An 18,160-nucleotide genomic window follows, 5' to 3' on the forward strand; every position below is an offset into this window, starting at 1 on the left:
AACTTTCAACAAATGTATTTGTCAATATTAGGTACATTCATTGTAATTATGACCCGTAACAATATTAGAATCGCCACAGCAAGATCTCGTCAAACTTAAATCATTCTTATTGATCACATTTTTCTTGAAAAATTTTCACAGAAAATTTCAACCTTTTCTTTTTACGTTAAAAACAAAATAATCATATTTTGCTTAATATGAGCCTTTTTGTATGGGTTAATCATGCAAAACAATAAAAATTAAAACAAGTACAGGGAAGTGTAGTTAGGGGAAACACCTCGGCAAGGCTTTTCCTGTGATATATTAATATATAATTATATTGTGCATATTTTTATGATCATTAGGCCTACAAGACAAAAGATAACAGCATCTAGTTAACACCTGTACTTTGACTTTTATTTAGATGTGTCACACTGGCTGCATGATGTTACCGTCACTGTAGGACTGACAGAATCTGATGTCAACACTCTCTGTGGTTACTTTGCTGGACCCGGTACCGCGTCACAGCTGGTCGTCATCGACTGTCCGACATTACCAAAGGGAAGATTCGTTAAGATCTCCAAGACAACCAGGCATCTCGTTCTTTGTGAGGTTGACGTGTTTGGCGTCCCTGGCTAATATTCATTCAAGCTGATGACTAAGCTGAAATGTTGCCGACTTCAGATATATGTATATGTTTGCGCATCCTGAGGAATTGATTATCTGTTCTTATTTAATGTGACTTTTCAAATCGCTTCAAGTTAAAATTCTACAGCTGTTGCCTTATTTATACCTCTATATGTTTTTGCTTTTAATGTTACATGTCTGACTTATTTATAATGCTACTTACATTGGATATAACTGTGAAGCTTGTTAATGTACCTTTATATTTAATTCAACATTTTTTAAATTACTTTCATCAGTACCTATTGGTTTTATTTCTGTTTAATTACTGTGGTGTCAATAAATTGCATTTATGGTGTATTTTGTTTTCTTTTAATAGAACATTAATTAGGGCATGGTAATTATTTATTAATTATAACAAAATAATATATTATATGGGCGCAATTATATAAATTTTTTTCTAAAGGAGTCTTTTGGATTTGAAATCATTGAAGACATTTTGAAACCAGATCTTATTTTGATTGCCCCGTGAGTAGTATATACGTACGTATGGGGGGTAAAAACAATGGGGAGCCTATTGTTTGGGGAAGACAAAAGACAAACAATAGGGTATTGAAATGGGGGGACAATGGGGTTGATGACCTTCGATAAGGGGTTACCCTGGAACACAATGGTGTATTGAATGGAGGTATGTGACAGTGGCCTTTATCAAGATTAAAGGGGAAGGAGAGATGTATAAAAATAGTACACGAGTGTGGTAACATGACGGGGCCCCGACCGAGAAAAGACTCCCCCCCCCCCCCCCCCCCTTTCGTCTAAATAATACAATGGAGACATACGTCAGCGATCACTGACGTTTAAAAATTATACCTGAGCGTAGTAACAATACGGAAGGGGAGATGTGTTTTGAAAAGTTTAAAGGTAACCTGGGTGTCCCGAGGAGGTTACTCATACGTAAAATGTAAATACAAAATGAAGGGTACAATTTCGTAGACGAAATTAAGTGTAGAGGTACTCATACGTTAAATGTAAACACAAAATGAAGGGTACAATCTCATAGACGAAATCTAGTCTAGAGCGACGTTAAATTTTTTCGATTTAGTTTAGAATTCTTTTTATTTTAAAATGTGGTTCTATTTAATCCTTTTGTGTTTAGATAAATCGCTTTGACTGTTTTGTAGACATTTTTTAGTTTTAGTTTTAACGACGGATTTTTAAAAGGTCATATAAGATTTGCGTTTAAAGTTTGGCGTTTAAAGTATAGCTTTTTAAATGTTGACAAACAGTTGCTCTAAGATTGCTGTATAAAGTTGGCTCCTTGTTATGCTGACATATTTTACCTTTTTCGATAAAACTAAATATTTAGGGAATAAAAGATATTTTTTGAAGTTTCAACAATTTATTAACACAGCAGATCACACAATTATATATATATATATATAAAGTTATATGAAAACAAATGGTACTCGAGTGAACATAAAATAAATGTCAAATGCAAAACATAAATGTTTTAAAGTCAGAGAAAAAATTTAAGCATTAAAGTTCAGAACTGTTTTTTCACCAGTTATTACAGTCATTAGGATTGCAAATGTTACACTGCAACATCCCCATTTAATTCTGGTGGTCATCACGCTCAGAGCAGCACTGCACGTCCTTCAGTTCCGGAATGCAATTTTCGATGTCAGCTAGTAAGGCTTCGAAAGCGGAGAATTCAAACGGTCTTAAACAGAGTCCTTTTCTGGTAGGCACAATGTCCGATTCTTTGTCTGGTTTCCAGTACTGACGAATGTCCACGCAAGGGTTGTTTTCTTTTACGTGGATGTAGACGTTGTATCCCAGGTGGTAACTTTGCTCTTTATTCTGTCGGATGGCGTCTTGAACGGAGTCCATTGCAGCAAGCAAAGTCTTGAATTGTACCAGCTTTAGACTAATGCCTTTTTTAGCTCACCTGAGCCAAAGGCTCAAGTGAGCTTTTCTGATCACAATTTGTCCGTTGTCTGTCGTTGTCGTTGTCGTTGTTAACTTTTCACATTTTCATCTTCTTCTCAAGAACCACTGGACAGATTTCAACCAAATTTGGCACAAAGCACCACTAGGTGAAGGGGATTCAAGTTTGTTCAAATGAAGTGTCACGCCCTTTTTAAAGGGGAGATAATTGAGAATTATTAAAAAAATTGTTGGTATTTTTCAAAAATCTTCTTCTCAAAAACTATTCAGCCGGAAAAGCTTAAACTTGTGTGGAGGCATCCTCAGGTAGTGTAGATTCACGTTTGTTCAAATCATGGTCCCCGGGGGTAGGGAGGGGCCACAAGAGGGGGATCAAATTTTACATAGGAATATATAGAGAAAATCTTTAAAAATCTTCTTCTCAAAAACTATCAGGCCAGAAAAGCTCAAATGAAAATGGGAGCATCCTCAGGTAGTGTAGATTCAAGTTTGTTCAAATCATGGTTCCCGGGGGTAGGGTGGGGCCACAATTGCTGGATCAAGTTGTACATAGGAATATATGGAGAAAATCTTTAAAAATCTTCTTCTCAAAAACTATTAGGCCAGAAAAGCTCAAATTTAAATGGAAGCATCCTCAGGAAGTGTAGATTCAAAATTGTTCAAATCATGGTTCCCGGGGTAGGGTGGGGCCACAATAGGGGGATCAAGTTTTACATAGGAATATATGGAGAAAATCTTTAAGAATCTTCTTCTCAAAAACTATTAGGCCAGAAAAGCTCAAATTAAAATGGAAGCATGCTCAGGAAATGTAGATTTAAGTTTGTTCAAATCATGGTCCCCGGGGGTAGGATGGGGCCACAATTGGGGGATCAAGTTTTACATAGGAATATATGGAGAAAATCTTTAAGAATCTTCTTCTCAAAAACTATTAGGCCAGAAAAGCTCAAATTAAAATGGAAGCATGCTCAGGAAATGTAGATTTAAGTTTGTTCAAATCATGGTCCCCGGGGGTAGGATGGGGCCACAATTGGGGGATCAGGTTTTACATAGGAATATATATAGAGAAAATCTTTAAAAATCTTATTCTCAAAAACTATAAGGCCAGATAGGCTCAAATTAAAATGGAAGCATCCTCAGGTAGTGTTGATTCACGTTTCTTCAAATCATAGTCCCCGGGTGTAGGGTGGGGCCACAATTGGGGGATCAATTTTTATATAAGAGTATAAAGAGAAAATCTTTTTAAAAATTTCTTTTAATAACTATTTGGCCAAGAAATCTCAAATTGGCATGTAACCATCCTCAGATAATGTAGATTCAAGTTTGTTCAAATCATGGTTCCTGGGGGTAGGGCGGGGCCACAATGGGGGATACATTTTTTTTTTTTAGAGAAAATCTTTAAAAGTCTTCTTCTCAAAAGTATTAGGCCAGGAAAGCCCAAATTTGAGTGGAGGCATCCCCAGATCATATAGATTCAAGTTTGTTTAAATAATAGTCCAGGGGTAGGGTGAGGCCACAATGGGGGATGAAATCTTTCTTAGGAATATATAGAGAAAATCTTTCAAAATCTTCTTTTTAAAGACTATTTGGCCAGAAAAGCTTAAACTTGTGTAGAGGCATCCTCGGGTAGTGTAAATTCAAGTTTGCAAAATCACTAGTGGTAGGGCGGGGCCGTGATGGCGGTTTGAATTTATACGTAGTAATATATAGAGAAAATCTTTCAAAATCTTCTTTTTAAAGACTATTTGGCCAGAAAAGCTTAAACTTGTGTAGAGGCATCCTCGGGTAGTGTAAATTCAAGTTTGCAAAATCACTAGTGGTAGGGCGGGACCGTGAAGACGGTTTGAATTTATACGTAGTAATATATAGAGAAAATCTTTCAAAATCTTCTTTTTAAAGACTATTTGGCCAGAAAAGCTTAAACTTGTGTAGAGGCATCCTCGGGTAGTGTAAATTCAAGTTTGCAAAATCACTAGTGGTAGGGCGAGACCGTGATGGCGGTTTGAATTTATACGTAGGAATATATAGAGAAAATCTTTAAAAATATTCTGGGAAAGTTTTTGGTCCAAAACTCAGTACTTAGTGTGAAAGCACAGGTTATGAGATTAAAGGTAGATTTAAGTTTGATGAAACCATGATTCCCTAGAGAATAGTGGGGCCACGAAATGGGGGGGGGGTATATAGGAATAGAGAAAAATCTTAGAGGTACAACAACAAAAGGGGCTTGGTATTTACCAAAAAATAAGAGGTGGATAAAAATTGGCAGATTTTCAATTTTTTTTAGCAAGATCTACTGTACTCAGTTGTCAAGATATTTTGATATTTTGATACTGTAATGAATTAAGGCAATTGTTGCTCAGGTGAGCGATGTGGCCCCTGGGCCTCTTGTTCGTTGGTATTTCCTTATCGTTGCAGACTTCATATTGTCTAAGATCGACTCGAGGTTCCTTTTGCCATTCCGAGACCTTAACATATGGTCCGTTTGACAGAGGTTTGAAAGGACGTTCAGCCATCGTTCTTCTTTCGTCGAGTGTAAGGGTTACAGTGACGAGATTGTTAATGTGGTTCACGCATAGAACCGTAATCAACGTCACAGAAAAATGTTTTTAAAAAATAAGCTGATTGGTTGCTGAACAATTCAATAAAGTTATTGAAAACCAATGAAGCTTAAAAAACAAGTTCTGGTAGAATATTTCCATGTCAAGTAACCTATTAAACTATATTTTTTCCCGCGAAAAATAAGAAATAATGTCAGCCGTTTTAGTTCTTCTTCTTAAGACAGCTCTTAGGCAAGAGGATTAATGAATCCCTCAGTCGTGTCTGGATATTCAGTGTATGGCTTCTCGTCGAGATCAAAATGCATGGCTCTATTCCACTCGTACCACAAATGGTCATGATAAGTACTTGTCCAATCATCTTCCGAAATGAGCCCGAATCTCGTGATTTGCAAGACTTCGTCTACAGATGGTGCCTCACCTTTTCTCATGTCTTGGTCAAAGAAAAAATCTTGAGCCTTTAACACGAAACGACGTAATTTTCTATCATTTTGTTTAGATTCCAAGGCTAGTCGAACGAGGCAATCGGTTTCGTGAACGCAAGTATTGCGTAAAGCATACTGTGTTTTACAAAACAGACACGAATTTTGGCTGGGATGACAAAGGATGTTGTTGTCAAAATATTTCTTGACACAAGTTCCCCGTTGCAGAAATCTTAATAACCACATTTGGGGTTCATTGGATGGGTCTGGAAAGGACGACATGATGATTTTTGCAAATGTTTATTGCAGAGTGATCCTTAAGTCAAAACAAAATGAATATGTTTTATCATATTTTACGTTAATAATGAGGTTACACCTTCTTATGAAATAGTGAAACGAGATTGGTCAGTTAAAGTTTTATCATTTTGTTGTTTTAGTATTTGATTGGTAATCATTGAAGCAAAACAAACAATTTGTGTCATGTTTTCAAATGAATTAATTGGTAACCATTAGTTAGATGAACTTTGAGAATAAGCTCATTGCATTCTTTGATCTCTGAAGAATCACGATGTCGACCATAGACTCTGGAGTGAACCTGGTGGAAACGGATGGTTGTCCTAATTTTTCCCGGAGTGCTGTCGATGCAAGTTCCTTAGACTGCTTACCTTCAGCATCATGGGAAATGGATTCTAATGCGAATTTCTCGTGGAATTGTTCGGACTGGTACAAAGGGCGAAAAGAAGAAAAATTTAAGACGAAACATGTCACCCTACCTGTAAAAAACATCCCCCCTCCAACGCTGAGCAATCCCTGTTCTTGGAAATATCCGGAATACGTAAACTTTAAGGAAAGATATGCAACTTTTAGCGACTGGCCCAGATTTTTGAAAGGACCGTCGACACAAGAGTTGGCTCGAACGGGTTTTATCTACACCCGAATCGGAGATAAAGTCACCTGTTTTTCCTGTGGCATGACCCTGAAAAACTGGGAGCCTTTAGACAGTGCCTACAACGAGCACTTACGATGGTCGAAAAACTGCATCTATGCCAAAATGGTAACAGACTGAGAGTCTTCAAGACGATAGACAAAAGAAAAATTAAACAATGGACTATTTAAATAAGATATTTATGTATTTGTTGTGATCTGTAATTTTACAATTTTAAGAAATGAATACATGAATAAATTCTTGTACACTTTATTTTTTTATTTTTTTTATGGTATATGCATTGAATCAAATGAATGCTTTTCTATTTAAAATATATTATGATGACCCCACCTGAGGTTTGTTTGAGGGGGGTATAAAAAGATTAGAGTGTCAATGGGTTCTTCATTTTAAGACCAGAAACGAAGAAGAGATGGAGCAATATTTAAAAAAGATATGGTACGATCCACGACACCCTGGGTCATTTGCCGGAGCTCAGAAGCTCTACGAAATAGTGAAGAAAGAGGGAAAATATAACATTGGCTTAAATCGCATCAAAAGATTCTTACAAAATCAAGATGGCTTTTCGCTGCAGAAAAAAGTGAGACGGAGAGGATTTAAAAGAAGACGAGTGATAGTACAGGGAATAGATTATCAGTGGGAAGCGGATTTGGCCGATGTACAAAACCTCTCAGAGAGCAATAACGGAATAAAGTATCTTTTGGTCATTGTCGACGTATTTTCTCGATTTTTGTGGGTGAGACCCCTGAGAGACAAGAAAGCTCAGTCAATCATATATGCGTTTAAAGACGTACTAAATGGTCCTCGTCAACTCAAGGCCATTCGAACTGATAAAGGTTCGGAATTTTATAATCAGTTTTTAAAACGATATTTTAAAGAAAAGGGCATCAAAATTGTTTATGCGCTGAACGAGACCAAGGCCAATTTTGCAGAAAGATACATTCAAACTCTAAAGAAGAGTTTGTATCGTTATTTTACACATACTCAAAAACACAAGTATACGGACATTTTACAAGACATGGTGATGTCTATCAACGAAACACCCAATCGCTCGCTGAACGGAAGAGCCCCAGCGTCGGTCAATGCAGAGAACGAATCCGAGGTGAGACTGGACGCCTATCTAGTAAGACAAAAATCTCAGAAAAAGGCGCCAATGAATAAAAAGAAAATGTCCTCAAAAAGAAAACGTGTGGAGTATACCTTCAAGATAGGTGATCAGGTACGCATATCACACCTGAGACGACAGTTTCAACGCGACTATGATCAGACGTTTACAGAGGAAATTTTTGTAGTCAGTCGTCGTTTCGTCTCACAAGGTATTCCTATCTACAAACTGAAGGACATGACGGAGGAACCCATTCAGGGGAGTTTTTATGCCAGCGAACTTCAAAAGGTATCTAAAGACGAACAGACTCAATGGCGGATCGAGAAAATCGTCCGAAAACGGAAAGTCCGCGGAAAACCGGAAGTACTGGTTCGATGGTTAGGCTGGCCTAAAATATTCGACAGTTGGATTCCGGAGAATGACGTAAAAACATATGAATAAAAGAGTGATATTTCATTTACCAGACAGATGTCACTGCGAATGGTTCTGAAGTCTTCGGACAGTGCGTCTACGCACTCCGATAACAAACCTTGGGATTTTAGAGTGCATCTACCAAGATCCTTACCTCTCACGGGGGAATGGTCTGTAGAGTTAACAGAATTTTGTAACGACAAAATTGGAAGAGCGACCAAAGAAATATTTGTCTATTGTTCGATTTGTGACGACACTATCATAGGTGAACGGCAAGGCCCTCTTCTGAGAAGAATTTATTTAATGACAAACTCTAAAAATCAGATTTTTCTTCTTCCCTACCGCATTCCTTTGCGCACCAACGACCTCACCGACCAACACATCTATATAAAGGACCAAAACGCCGGAGATGCGTTATTTTTAGCTGGAGAAACGACTGTTACACTCGTGTTCCGACAGATGTGAGAATCATGTCTGGGCCAACTTATATCTCGAACCCGACTCTATGGGGTTAGTTTCAACACACCGACGATGGAGATAACTTTATTCCAATGATTCGACGCAAGGTACAGAGAGGAGGTGGAATACTTAACAGAAGAAGAGCATACATGATTCCAGTTCGTCCTACCTCGACACCAAAACCGGACATTCAACAAGTGTCACAAGTGGCGGCCGAGCAAGAGAGAGCGGTATCCGAATTGAAAGAATCCATGCGTAACGACGAGCCGCACATGCCGTTGAAAAAGAGTATAAAAAGCAGAACTAGAACTGTCCTAATGGGACTAATACCCCCGCTAGGCTAATTTCAAATGGGACAAATAATTGAATTGAATAATAAAGGTTTGGAACACATACAAAAAAATTTTTCTAGAATTGTAAAAAAAAAAAAAAAAAATTAGTTAATCAAAATTGTCAGAATTTCACTGTAAATACATATCTATAACAGTAATACATTTACAAATGTAAGATTTGATGATATATTTTCTTAATTTAATTGATTTAAAGAAAAACCAACAAAATGACAATAACCCCTCCCTTTGCAGTGAATAGAAATACCGGTAGCCAAGCAATGCTCTTCTGTTGATAAAACTTTCAATATCTTACTAATAAGAGTCTTGACAGATGCAATTATTTGTTTCAAATTTTCCTCACTTTCTCCTATGGCACAATGGAACTCCATATCAGAAAATTGATCCCATAGGACTATGATTTTCTTTGATGAACTTGTTAAATTTAATAAACTCCCAAAACATTACCATAATTACCATACTATGTAAAAATATGTAAAAAAAAAAAAAGAAAATTTAATATTACAAACAATTTTAAAATTGCTAAAACACTACAATCATATCAGTAATTTTGAATTTCATTTAAATTAATGCCCAATAGGGTCACTTCATCAATTTACTTGACAAATAAATTTAAACAACCTCTAAAAATAGTTTAACTTCTTTATTAATAATTAAATTATTTATTTCCTTATAATGATAGACCTTTTGGTTTACATGAAACAGTGTTATTTCAGATTGATGTCTACATGAACGGAAAATGCGTCTCGCAAAATGCCAACAATTATCCCTGGAAAGCATATTTCAAAGTACTTCTGTCCTCAGGAATAGAGGCCTCTTCCTCTCAAATGCAGACCCAGCTGTACTGGCCTGACGGAGAAGGCATTGGAGACCCGGACGCCGCAGCCGGAGCTTACATGTCCCTGAGAAAGAGATATGTGTTTACACAGAAATCGAGAACATTCGATCTAAAGGGACCTCTCTACGTGGATTGTTTTTATCTCGACAAGTATCTCATTAACGGAGTAGACATTCAACTCAGACTGTTTCGTTCTAAAAACGAATTGGTGATCATGAGTAAGGAAGCATCACCCAGCTACAAAGTCACTATTCTAGACGCCAGTAGTAAGGTATATAGTCTGCGGTCAGTGTGGGGTCAGTGACGTCACGACCCATCCCATCAGTGTGGGTCAATGACCTTACAACCATGAACCTGTCTGGGGTCAAAAATCGTCTAGGGTCACCCATCCCATAAAGCAGTCTGGGGTCACCCTCCCATAAATCCGTCTGGGGTCACCCATCCCATAAAGCAGTCTGGGGTCACCCATCCCATAAGTCTGTCTAGGGTCACCCATCCCTAAAATCCTTTATATTCAATATGATTGGTATATAAACTCGAAGTTTCATTCAATTTCTCATATTGCGAAAATGAAATACTTTGGTTTTAATCGAGGACAAGATAATCCAATTCAAAAAAGGAAGAGAACGCTTTGATATACCGGTATACAAGACAGCTGTATAAGTAATTATATTCTTTTTACTTAAATTAACTCTTTTCCTTCGAACCCAATATGTTTTCCCCAGATACATTTTATACAAATAATCCTTATTTTAACGAGGCTGGGGTGTGGCAGCATTTTTATTTTTTTATAAATGAAGTGCTCCATATAAAGATATAGAAATTGGTAAAATTTCAAACTTAAAATTTTTCTTCATCAAATAATTGTTGACAAATATATAGACCATATCTAAATTTTTCAGCTAAATTTGATCGTTAATTAAAATTTTAAGCTAACAACCCCCCAGCCTCCTTAAATGAATAAAAGAAACATAGGTATCATCAAAAATATTTAATATTCATTACATACATCTCAATACAAAACCAAAGACACAATTTTTTAATCTACAAACGACGTTTAAAACGTAGGCTTTGAAATAGTTCTCATTTTAAACATTTGATATCATTTCTTAATATGGATACAAATAAAACTGAAATCAGCAAGTTCTAAATTACATAAATTATAAAATAGTTCACTTAGAGCTAGGAAGCTTCACTTTTTGAACATTTTAATTATAAGCCTGAATGTAGTTAACAATCATCGAGGTTTGTAAAAGGTCCACACGAACTGAATCCACGAGTTCGCAGAGAGCGCTTAGCTCCGCCTTGAGTGGATACTGCCCAGAGGTTTGCGCGGGAGTTGTTTGGGGCACTGTTGTATTTCTGGATGGTGTTAAGTTGTGATCAGGTGTTGGAAGGTTAGAGATCGAGTTCAATTCTGGTACGCTGATTTGCAATGCAGTGTTGGATGACACGTCGCTGGGCGATGATGGGCTATAGATTGGCAAGGGTGGGTTGGATGGCATGTTGCAGTTTTTGGGCGATGCAGGGGGGCTGGAAGCAATAGAGATGGGAGATGCGGGGCTATTTCCCAAAAATCTGCCTTCCAAGGCTTTATATTTTGTTGGGTTGTCCCTCCTGTAATTAAAGTTTGTGAATATACGTGTAAAACAGAAATGTCTGGATTTTGTTTTGTAATAGTTAGCATTTCAGATTTCATTGTCATTAACATGCACAAATTTTAAAATATTTTTATGAATTTCCTTTACCTAAATTTCGTTAAAACGATGTCTTCTTTCTCAATTTCTTGGTTTTTAAAAGGGAACACATCGTCATTTTCTTCTGTGGTTTTGCTCATTTTTCTGAGGGGGGAAACATAATTAGGATTATAGAAAGAAGTGAAAGTATGTTAAGAAAAAAAATTTAAAATTATAAAATAAGTTTTGCTTAATACGACTTTAGAAAAGATAATAATGCATGAAAAAAAATACCTCCGGGTCAGAATAAGCGAGTCTTCAGACTCACTTATTTTCCTTTTTACTCCAGTTTTAACTTTGGGCTCGTAAGGGTCATCTGGAGAATTTCTGTATTTATAAAGATTTTTTGAAAATATTTTATTTATTTTAAAACCTTAATGATTTTTTATACAAACTTCCAATAAAAAAAAACCAGAAATCAATTTACCCTGACTCAAAGATCCCTACATACGACTCCTCTCCTAGTTTGATCCATTCTTCCTCAAAATCGCCATAAGATCTTGAGGGGGAAGATCTACATGGGTACATGTCAGATTCCCTGGAGAGACAGAATGATGCTTTACGACCCAAGAAAGATAACTCTACATAACTAAGAGAGCAATAAACGCTGTTCTTGTCAAATGTAGAAAAAAAAATACGTCATGACATAACTTGAGATAAATTTCATTGTTTTACTGAAACACAACAAGACCAACAAGACGTTGAAAACATTAGTTGTAATGTACCGAACAACAGAGCTTTTCTCCCAAATAATTCGCTGTCTTTGAACATTATTCATGGAGAAAAATACGACCTTCTCATAAAAATTATGTTTAACCATTACATGTATGTACACCTATACATAAAATACTTCTCAATAAGTCAAAAATGTTTTTAATAAGTTAGGTTTATAGCTCTCTTAAGTATGCTAATTAATTGAAGACACGCAGATCTTTATTCGTTATACACATATTAAGTTCAAGACGTGTATTTTGAAAATAAAATTGAAAAAAACTCTGAAATTTGTACATGTATTACGTTATAGTAAATTTTTAAAAAATCAAAAAAAAAAAATTAAAACTTTCATAAAAAAGAGTTAAATTGTACCATTTCAAAATATAGTCCGAGAGATCGGGGTTTTTTCTCCTATTTGAAAAATTCATTTAAATACTCACTGACACTTGAAGAATTCTTCAGCCATGGTTGCTACGCTTTTAAGTTTGAGGTCTATAACTCAGTAACTTTTGTCAAATTCACCCTACCTATTTATACCCGAGGGTAGATTATTGGGGGTATGCATGATTTTTGTGGGTGGTAAAGGGATGGGAGTGAAAAACAAAAGAATTTGTTTAGAGCGTCTCTTTTCTTACGTGTTTATACCTAAAACGGGGTTTTTAAAAAACGCGCAATTAGAGTCATTGCACCTGCGCTTCAAGTGTTTCCGTATCAAACGTGATAAGAGCTGTATGACGAAATAATCATGATAACTTAATATTTCTCACACATTATCGACATATTAAAGTTTTAGTATCTTATTGCTTTTAAAGCGTTACATATCATTAGAAAGATAATGTGCTCTAGTATTACTGCAAGTACAATAAAAAATTATCACAGTGTTCCAGTGATCCAATACCGAGGACAATGAATTATATCTAGATAGAGTTTAGGACTTAATATTTACAGTACATATTTTAAAAAGTAGAAAAAACAGACATTAAATGATCTGATTTTTTTCCATGAGTAGATGTGATATAAAAGCATAAAGTTTGAAATGGGTAAATAATTACACGTATCATCATTTGTTATCTCCAAGAATACAAAGTTCTTTACAAATCAGGTGCAAAGACCTATGAATGTGACGAATGTCATATTTAATGTAGGTCACGAGAAGTCAATACCCGGATAGAATCGTTCCATACAGACCGGGCAATGTCCGTTATATGTTGCATTACACTCCATGTAAATTGTTATAACATGTATGTCAATCACAATCTCAAAAAGATTCAACTAAAGTTTTGCGCAATAAAAGATACCCTTATCCAACACACTAATAAATATAATTAAACAATTAAGTGTGTGTCATCAATACCATTTACATGTAATTTATGAATTCCTTCGTTAAAGTGATAGTCTATATTTCACATTATTTTAACCCAAACCATGCCTCAATATCTGTCATCATGTGTGTATCACTGTATGAGGGTTTCCACGAGAGAGAAAGAGAGAGAGAGAGAGAGAAATGATCATGTGACCAAATTTTCGCGCGGATATGTTTCACGCACTACACACATGCAGGCGATGAGAAAAGATGGGGGAGAGACCCGTAAAGATGATGTTCCTTATGTCTATTGTTTTATGTCCTGTGGTTTTTGGTGCTGTATTGCCAAGGAGTACCAACAGAATCGTAAAGACATGTTACTCGCCTTGTATTAATATCACGGTGCACGCGTCAGAAGTTCGAGACGTTTTTGTGACATCATGTAGACTGAACTCTGTATTCGTAATTGGAAATATGTCATCGGTACGAATTCACCCGCTAGACCAAAAAAACGGACAATGTGGTAAGTCTTATATTTTTCAGTTTCAATTAAGTTATCTTGCACATATCCCGTATAACATGTATAACGAACCTCACCCCTACCCCCCTTTTTTTGGACAAGTAGTACTGAAGTAATTAAATTTGCATCAATCTGTTTTTTCATGTTGGTATAGAGATGATCACTAGTAAATTAATCTTTTATCGGTCATTAAAAAGAAGTACACATAACTGCAAACAGACGCTCAATATTTAAATTAAGATCGGGTTCGACATAATATAAATTCGAAAATCAGAGGCATTCCGAATGTTTTATTAATTCTATTTTTAAATTTCATAGCCAAAACAAATCCCAATTACAACAAGAACAACGATTCCAGCTAGCCCAGAGATCCAAACACTGAATCTCTCTAAAACAGGTAATGGAGGTAAGATATTTCAAAAGTATTTAAGACGTGATGTTTGTGTATAAATCAATGCGTGGCAAGTACACTTTCTTGAACATTGTCAAGGTGAAAAGAAGAAAGAAATGTTCAGAATGACTTTGTTGATTTATCAGCACCAGTTGAGAAAACGACTCGGCCTGGGATTACAACAAGAACAACGACTCCAGCTAGCCCAGAGACCCAGACACTGAATCTCTCTAAAACAGGTAATGGAGGTAAGATATTTCAAAAGTATTTAACACATGCTGTTTGTTTATAGTCAATGCGTGGCAAGTACACTTTCTTGAACATTGTCAAGGTAAAAAGAAGAAAGAAATGTTCAGAATGACTTTGTTAATTTTTCAGTACCAGTTGAGAAAACGACTCAACCGGGGATTACAACAAAAACAACGATTCCAGCTAGCCCAGAGATCCAAACACTGAATATCTCTAAAGAAGGTAATGGAGGTAAGATATTTCAAAAGTATTTAACACGTGATGTTTGTGTATAGTCTGATTAGTCAATGCGTGGCAAGTACACTTTCTTGAACATTGTCAGGGTAAAAAAGAAGAAAGAAATGTTCAGAATGACTTTGTTGATTTTTCAGAACCAGTTGAGAAAACGACTCGGCCTGAGATTACAACAAGAACAACGACTCCAGCTAGCCCAGAGACCCAGACACTGAATCTCTCTAAAACAGGTAACGGAGGTGAGATATTTCAAAAGTATTTAACACATGATGTTTGTGTATAGTCAATGCGTGGCAGGTACACTTTCTTGAACATTGTCAAGGTTTAACGAAGAAAGAAATGTTCAGAATGACTTTGTTTATTTTTCAGAACCAGTTGAGAAAACGACTTGGCCTGGGATTACAACAAGAACAAAGACTCCAGCTAGCCCAGAGATCCAAACACTGAATCTTTCTAAAACAGGTAATGGAGGTAAGATATTTCAAAAGTATTTAACACATGATGTTTGTTTATAGTCAATGCGTGGCAAGTACACTTTCTTGACGTTGTCAAGGTTAAAAGAAGAAAGAAATGTTCAGAATGACTTTTTTTTTATTTTTCAGAACCAGTTGAGAAAACGACTCGGCCTGGGATTACAACAAGAACATCGACTCCAGCTAGCCCAGAGACCCAAGCACCGAATCTCTCTAAAGAAGGTAATGGAGGTAAGATATTTCAAAAGTATTTAACACGTGATGTTTGTGTATAGTCAATGCGTGGCAAGTATATTTTCTTGAACATTGTCTGAAGAAATGTTCAGAATGACTTTTTTGTATTTTTCAGAACCAGTTGAGAAAACGACTTGGTCTGGGATTATAGCAAGAACAACGACTCCAGATAGCCCCAAGACCCAAACACACGACATGATGGGTGATGAAAAAGAAGATCTTGCAGAGGGTATATCTGGTTCATCCATCTATATCATTGTCATTTGTTCACTTAATTTGTTATTACTCTTTTTATTTAAAACAAAGAAAATAAAAAATATGTTTGTAGATAAATGTAAGAAAAAAAGAAAACATGTGAAAAGAAAAAAAAAGTTTAGTTCATGGTTGTTTAGAAAAAATCAGATAGTTAAGGAAAACAAATTACCATCAAAATATGAGCTTCAGGAAATTATAAGACCTTGTACAAAGTCAAATGATGAATTTGATGATGATGATTTTTATGATGAAGTAAACTTTGATGCAAGATTGTACGCTAATAAAAAATAGATTTTGTAAAATTATTTTTTTTCTAAAACACATGTAAAGTATATGGTGTTTCATAAATTATGTGAAAAAATCTTGTTTTTTGAGAACTACATTTGTTTTGTAGATTATCTGATATGGGCTATCATTGTTACGATTTGCTGTAAAGTGTCTGTGGTCATCATAATTCGACTTTCAATTAAAATTCGATACACAAGAATGCATGACATACCAATGCAATTGACGGATATTGACTCCCCTGCTCCTACCACACCACCACCAGCTGCTCCTTCCGCACCACCAGCTACTACACCACCAACTGCTTCTGCACCTGTCACTCCAACAGAAACACCACATACTTCTACACCTGCAACCCTGAAACCTTTAATTGGTCCTTCCACTCCCGTCAGCAAGAACACCAGGTTGCAGAGCAAGAAGAAGCTATTATTTCAAGAAAGTCAAATGTAAATTATTTCGGGAAAGTGAAATGTAACAGGAGGGATTCTGTGACTAGTCATGTTTCTTTTTTTCTTTTGTTTTTCGGAAAAGACCAGGTGTGCTTCTGCATGTAGGGATTTTTTTTTATTTTTATGTTGCATTAAAATTTTATGACAACATTATATACCTGAAAACTTTTACCTCATTTTTTTTTTAATTTCTAAAGTGTTTTGTGATCCAGGGTGATCTAGTATTTTGTACATTCCTAAATAGGAAAGTTTGCTTTTTGCGATATGTGGTTTTTTAAACACTGGGTGTACATTGTTAACATTGGACAAAGGGTCCACATTTTTTTTTTTACTGGTTGTGAAATATTTTTATGACTTTTTTGTGTAATCTAGTCTTGTTAACTAAATAGTTATGAGTGATTTGATATCAAGCACTGTGATTGAATTGTGGATTTTGTTAGCTTACCATTTTAGATAGAGATCTACGATTTTGTAGTCTTTTATGACAATATTATATCATTGGCTGTGATTATGTCACAAATTTTTCTCACTTATCTTGTAACTGAAACTGTATACTCACTCATCATGGGTTCAAACTTTAAAACAGAAATAGAGTAAATATTTAATATGTAAACATTTTCTATTTACAAACCAATATTTTTTACTAAATAAATGTTATATCAGGAAAAAAACCCACAACTGTGAGTTATATGAGTATGAAGTTACTAAGATAATTTTTAGTAGTAGGATGAGACTACATCCTTCTCCAGAGAGAGACTTGATTGTTGAACAGTTTTGATTAAAAGTTATTTTTAAAAATAAAGTAGCTTTTCTTATTTTTTTTAATTAAAAAAAAAAGGATGGTTGATTGGTAACATTTCTTTATTTCGGGAAAGTGAAATGTAACAGGAGGGATTCTGTGACTAGTCATGTTTCTTTTTTTCTTTTGTTTTTCGGAAAAGACCAGGTGTGCTTCTGCATGTAGGGATTTTTTTTTATTTTCATGTTGCATTAAAATTTTATGACAACATTATATACCTGAAAACTTTTACCTCAATTTTTTTTTAAATTTCTAAAGTGTTTTGTGATCCAGGGTGATCTAGTATTTTGTACATTCCTAAATAGAAAAGCTTGCTTTTTGCGATATGTGGTTTTTTAAACACTGTGTGTACATTGTTAACATTGGACAAAGGGTCCACCTTTTTTTTTTACTGGTTGTGAAATATTTTTATGACTTTTTTGTGTAATCTAGTCTTGTTAACTAAATAGTTATGAGTGATTTGATATCAAGTACTGTGATTGAATTGTGGATTTTGTTAGCTTACCATTTTAGATAGAGATCTACGATTTTGTAGTCTTTTATGACAATATTATATCATTGGCTATGATTATGTCACAAATTTTTCTTACTTATCTTGTAACTGAAACTGTATACTCACTCATCATGGGTTCAAACTTTAAAACAGAAATAGAGTAAATATTTAATATGTAAACATTTTCTATTTACAAACCAATATTTTTTACTAAATAAATGTTATATCAGGAAAAAAACCCACACTTGTGAGTTATATTAGTATGAAGTTACTAAGATAATTTTTAGTAGTAGGATGAGACTACATCCTTCTCCAGAGAGAGACTTGATTGTTGAACAGTTTTGATTAAAAGTTATTTCTAAAAATAAAGTACCTTTTCTTATTTTTTTAATAAA

General features: G+C 35.3%; 2 protein-coding genes and 1 pseudogene across 2 annotated transcripts in view; 2 read left to right on the forward strand and 1 right to left on the reverse strand.

Annotated features, from left to right (window-relative positions):
• LOC128169486 (neurogenic locus notch homolog protein 2-like) overlaps positions 1-889 on the forward strand; it is a 43,126-nt gene extending 42,237 nt beyond the window's left edge. Inside the window, exon 6 of the mRNA XM_052835621.1 lies at positions 404-889. Coding sequence (XP_052691581.1) covers positions 404-618 — 215 coding nt within the window. The 3' untranslated portion in view covers positions 619-889. The remainder of the gene's footprint in view (positions 1-403) is intronic.
• A 9,949-nt stretch (positions 890-10,838) lies between these two features.
• LOC128169490 (uncharacterized) lies at positions 10,839-11,894 on the reverse strand. Its single transcript, XM_052835623.1, has 4 exons — positions 11,794-11,894; positions 11,601-11,693; positions 11,379-11,471; positions 10,839-11,247 (listed from the first exon to the last, which is right to left on the reverse strand). The coding sequence occupies exons 1-4, from the start codon at positions 11,892-11,894 to the stop codon at positions 10,839-10,841; spliced, it is 696 nt and encodes a 231-aa protein (XP_052691583.1).
• Positions 11,895-13,150: 1,256 nt separating this feature from the next.
• Positions 13,151-17,852, forward strand: LOC128169494 (mucin-2-like; annotated as a pseudogene).
• The last annotated feature ends 308 nt before the right edge of the window (positions 17,853-18,160 follow it).

This window comes from Crassostrea angulata, unplaced genomic scaffold (assembly GCF_025612915.1).
Source record: "Crassostrea angulata isolate pt1a10 unplaced genomic scaffold, ASM2561291v2 HiC_scaffold_141, whole genome shotgun sequence".
Classification (NCBI taxonomy): domain Eukaryota; kingdom Metazoa; phylum Mollusca; class Bivalvia; order Ostreida; family Ostreidae; genus Magallana; species Magallana angulata.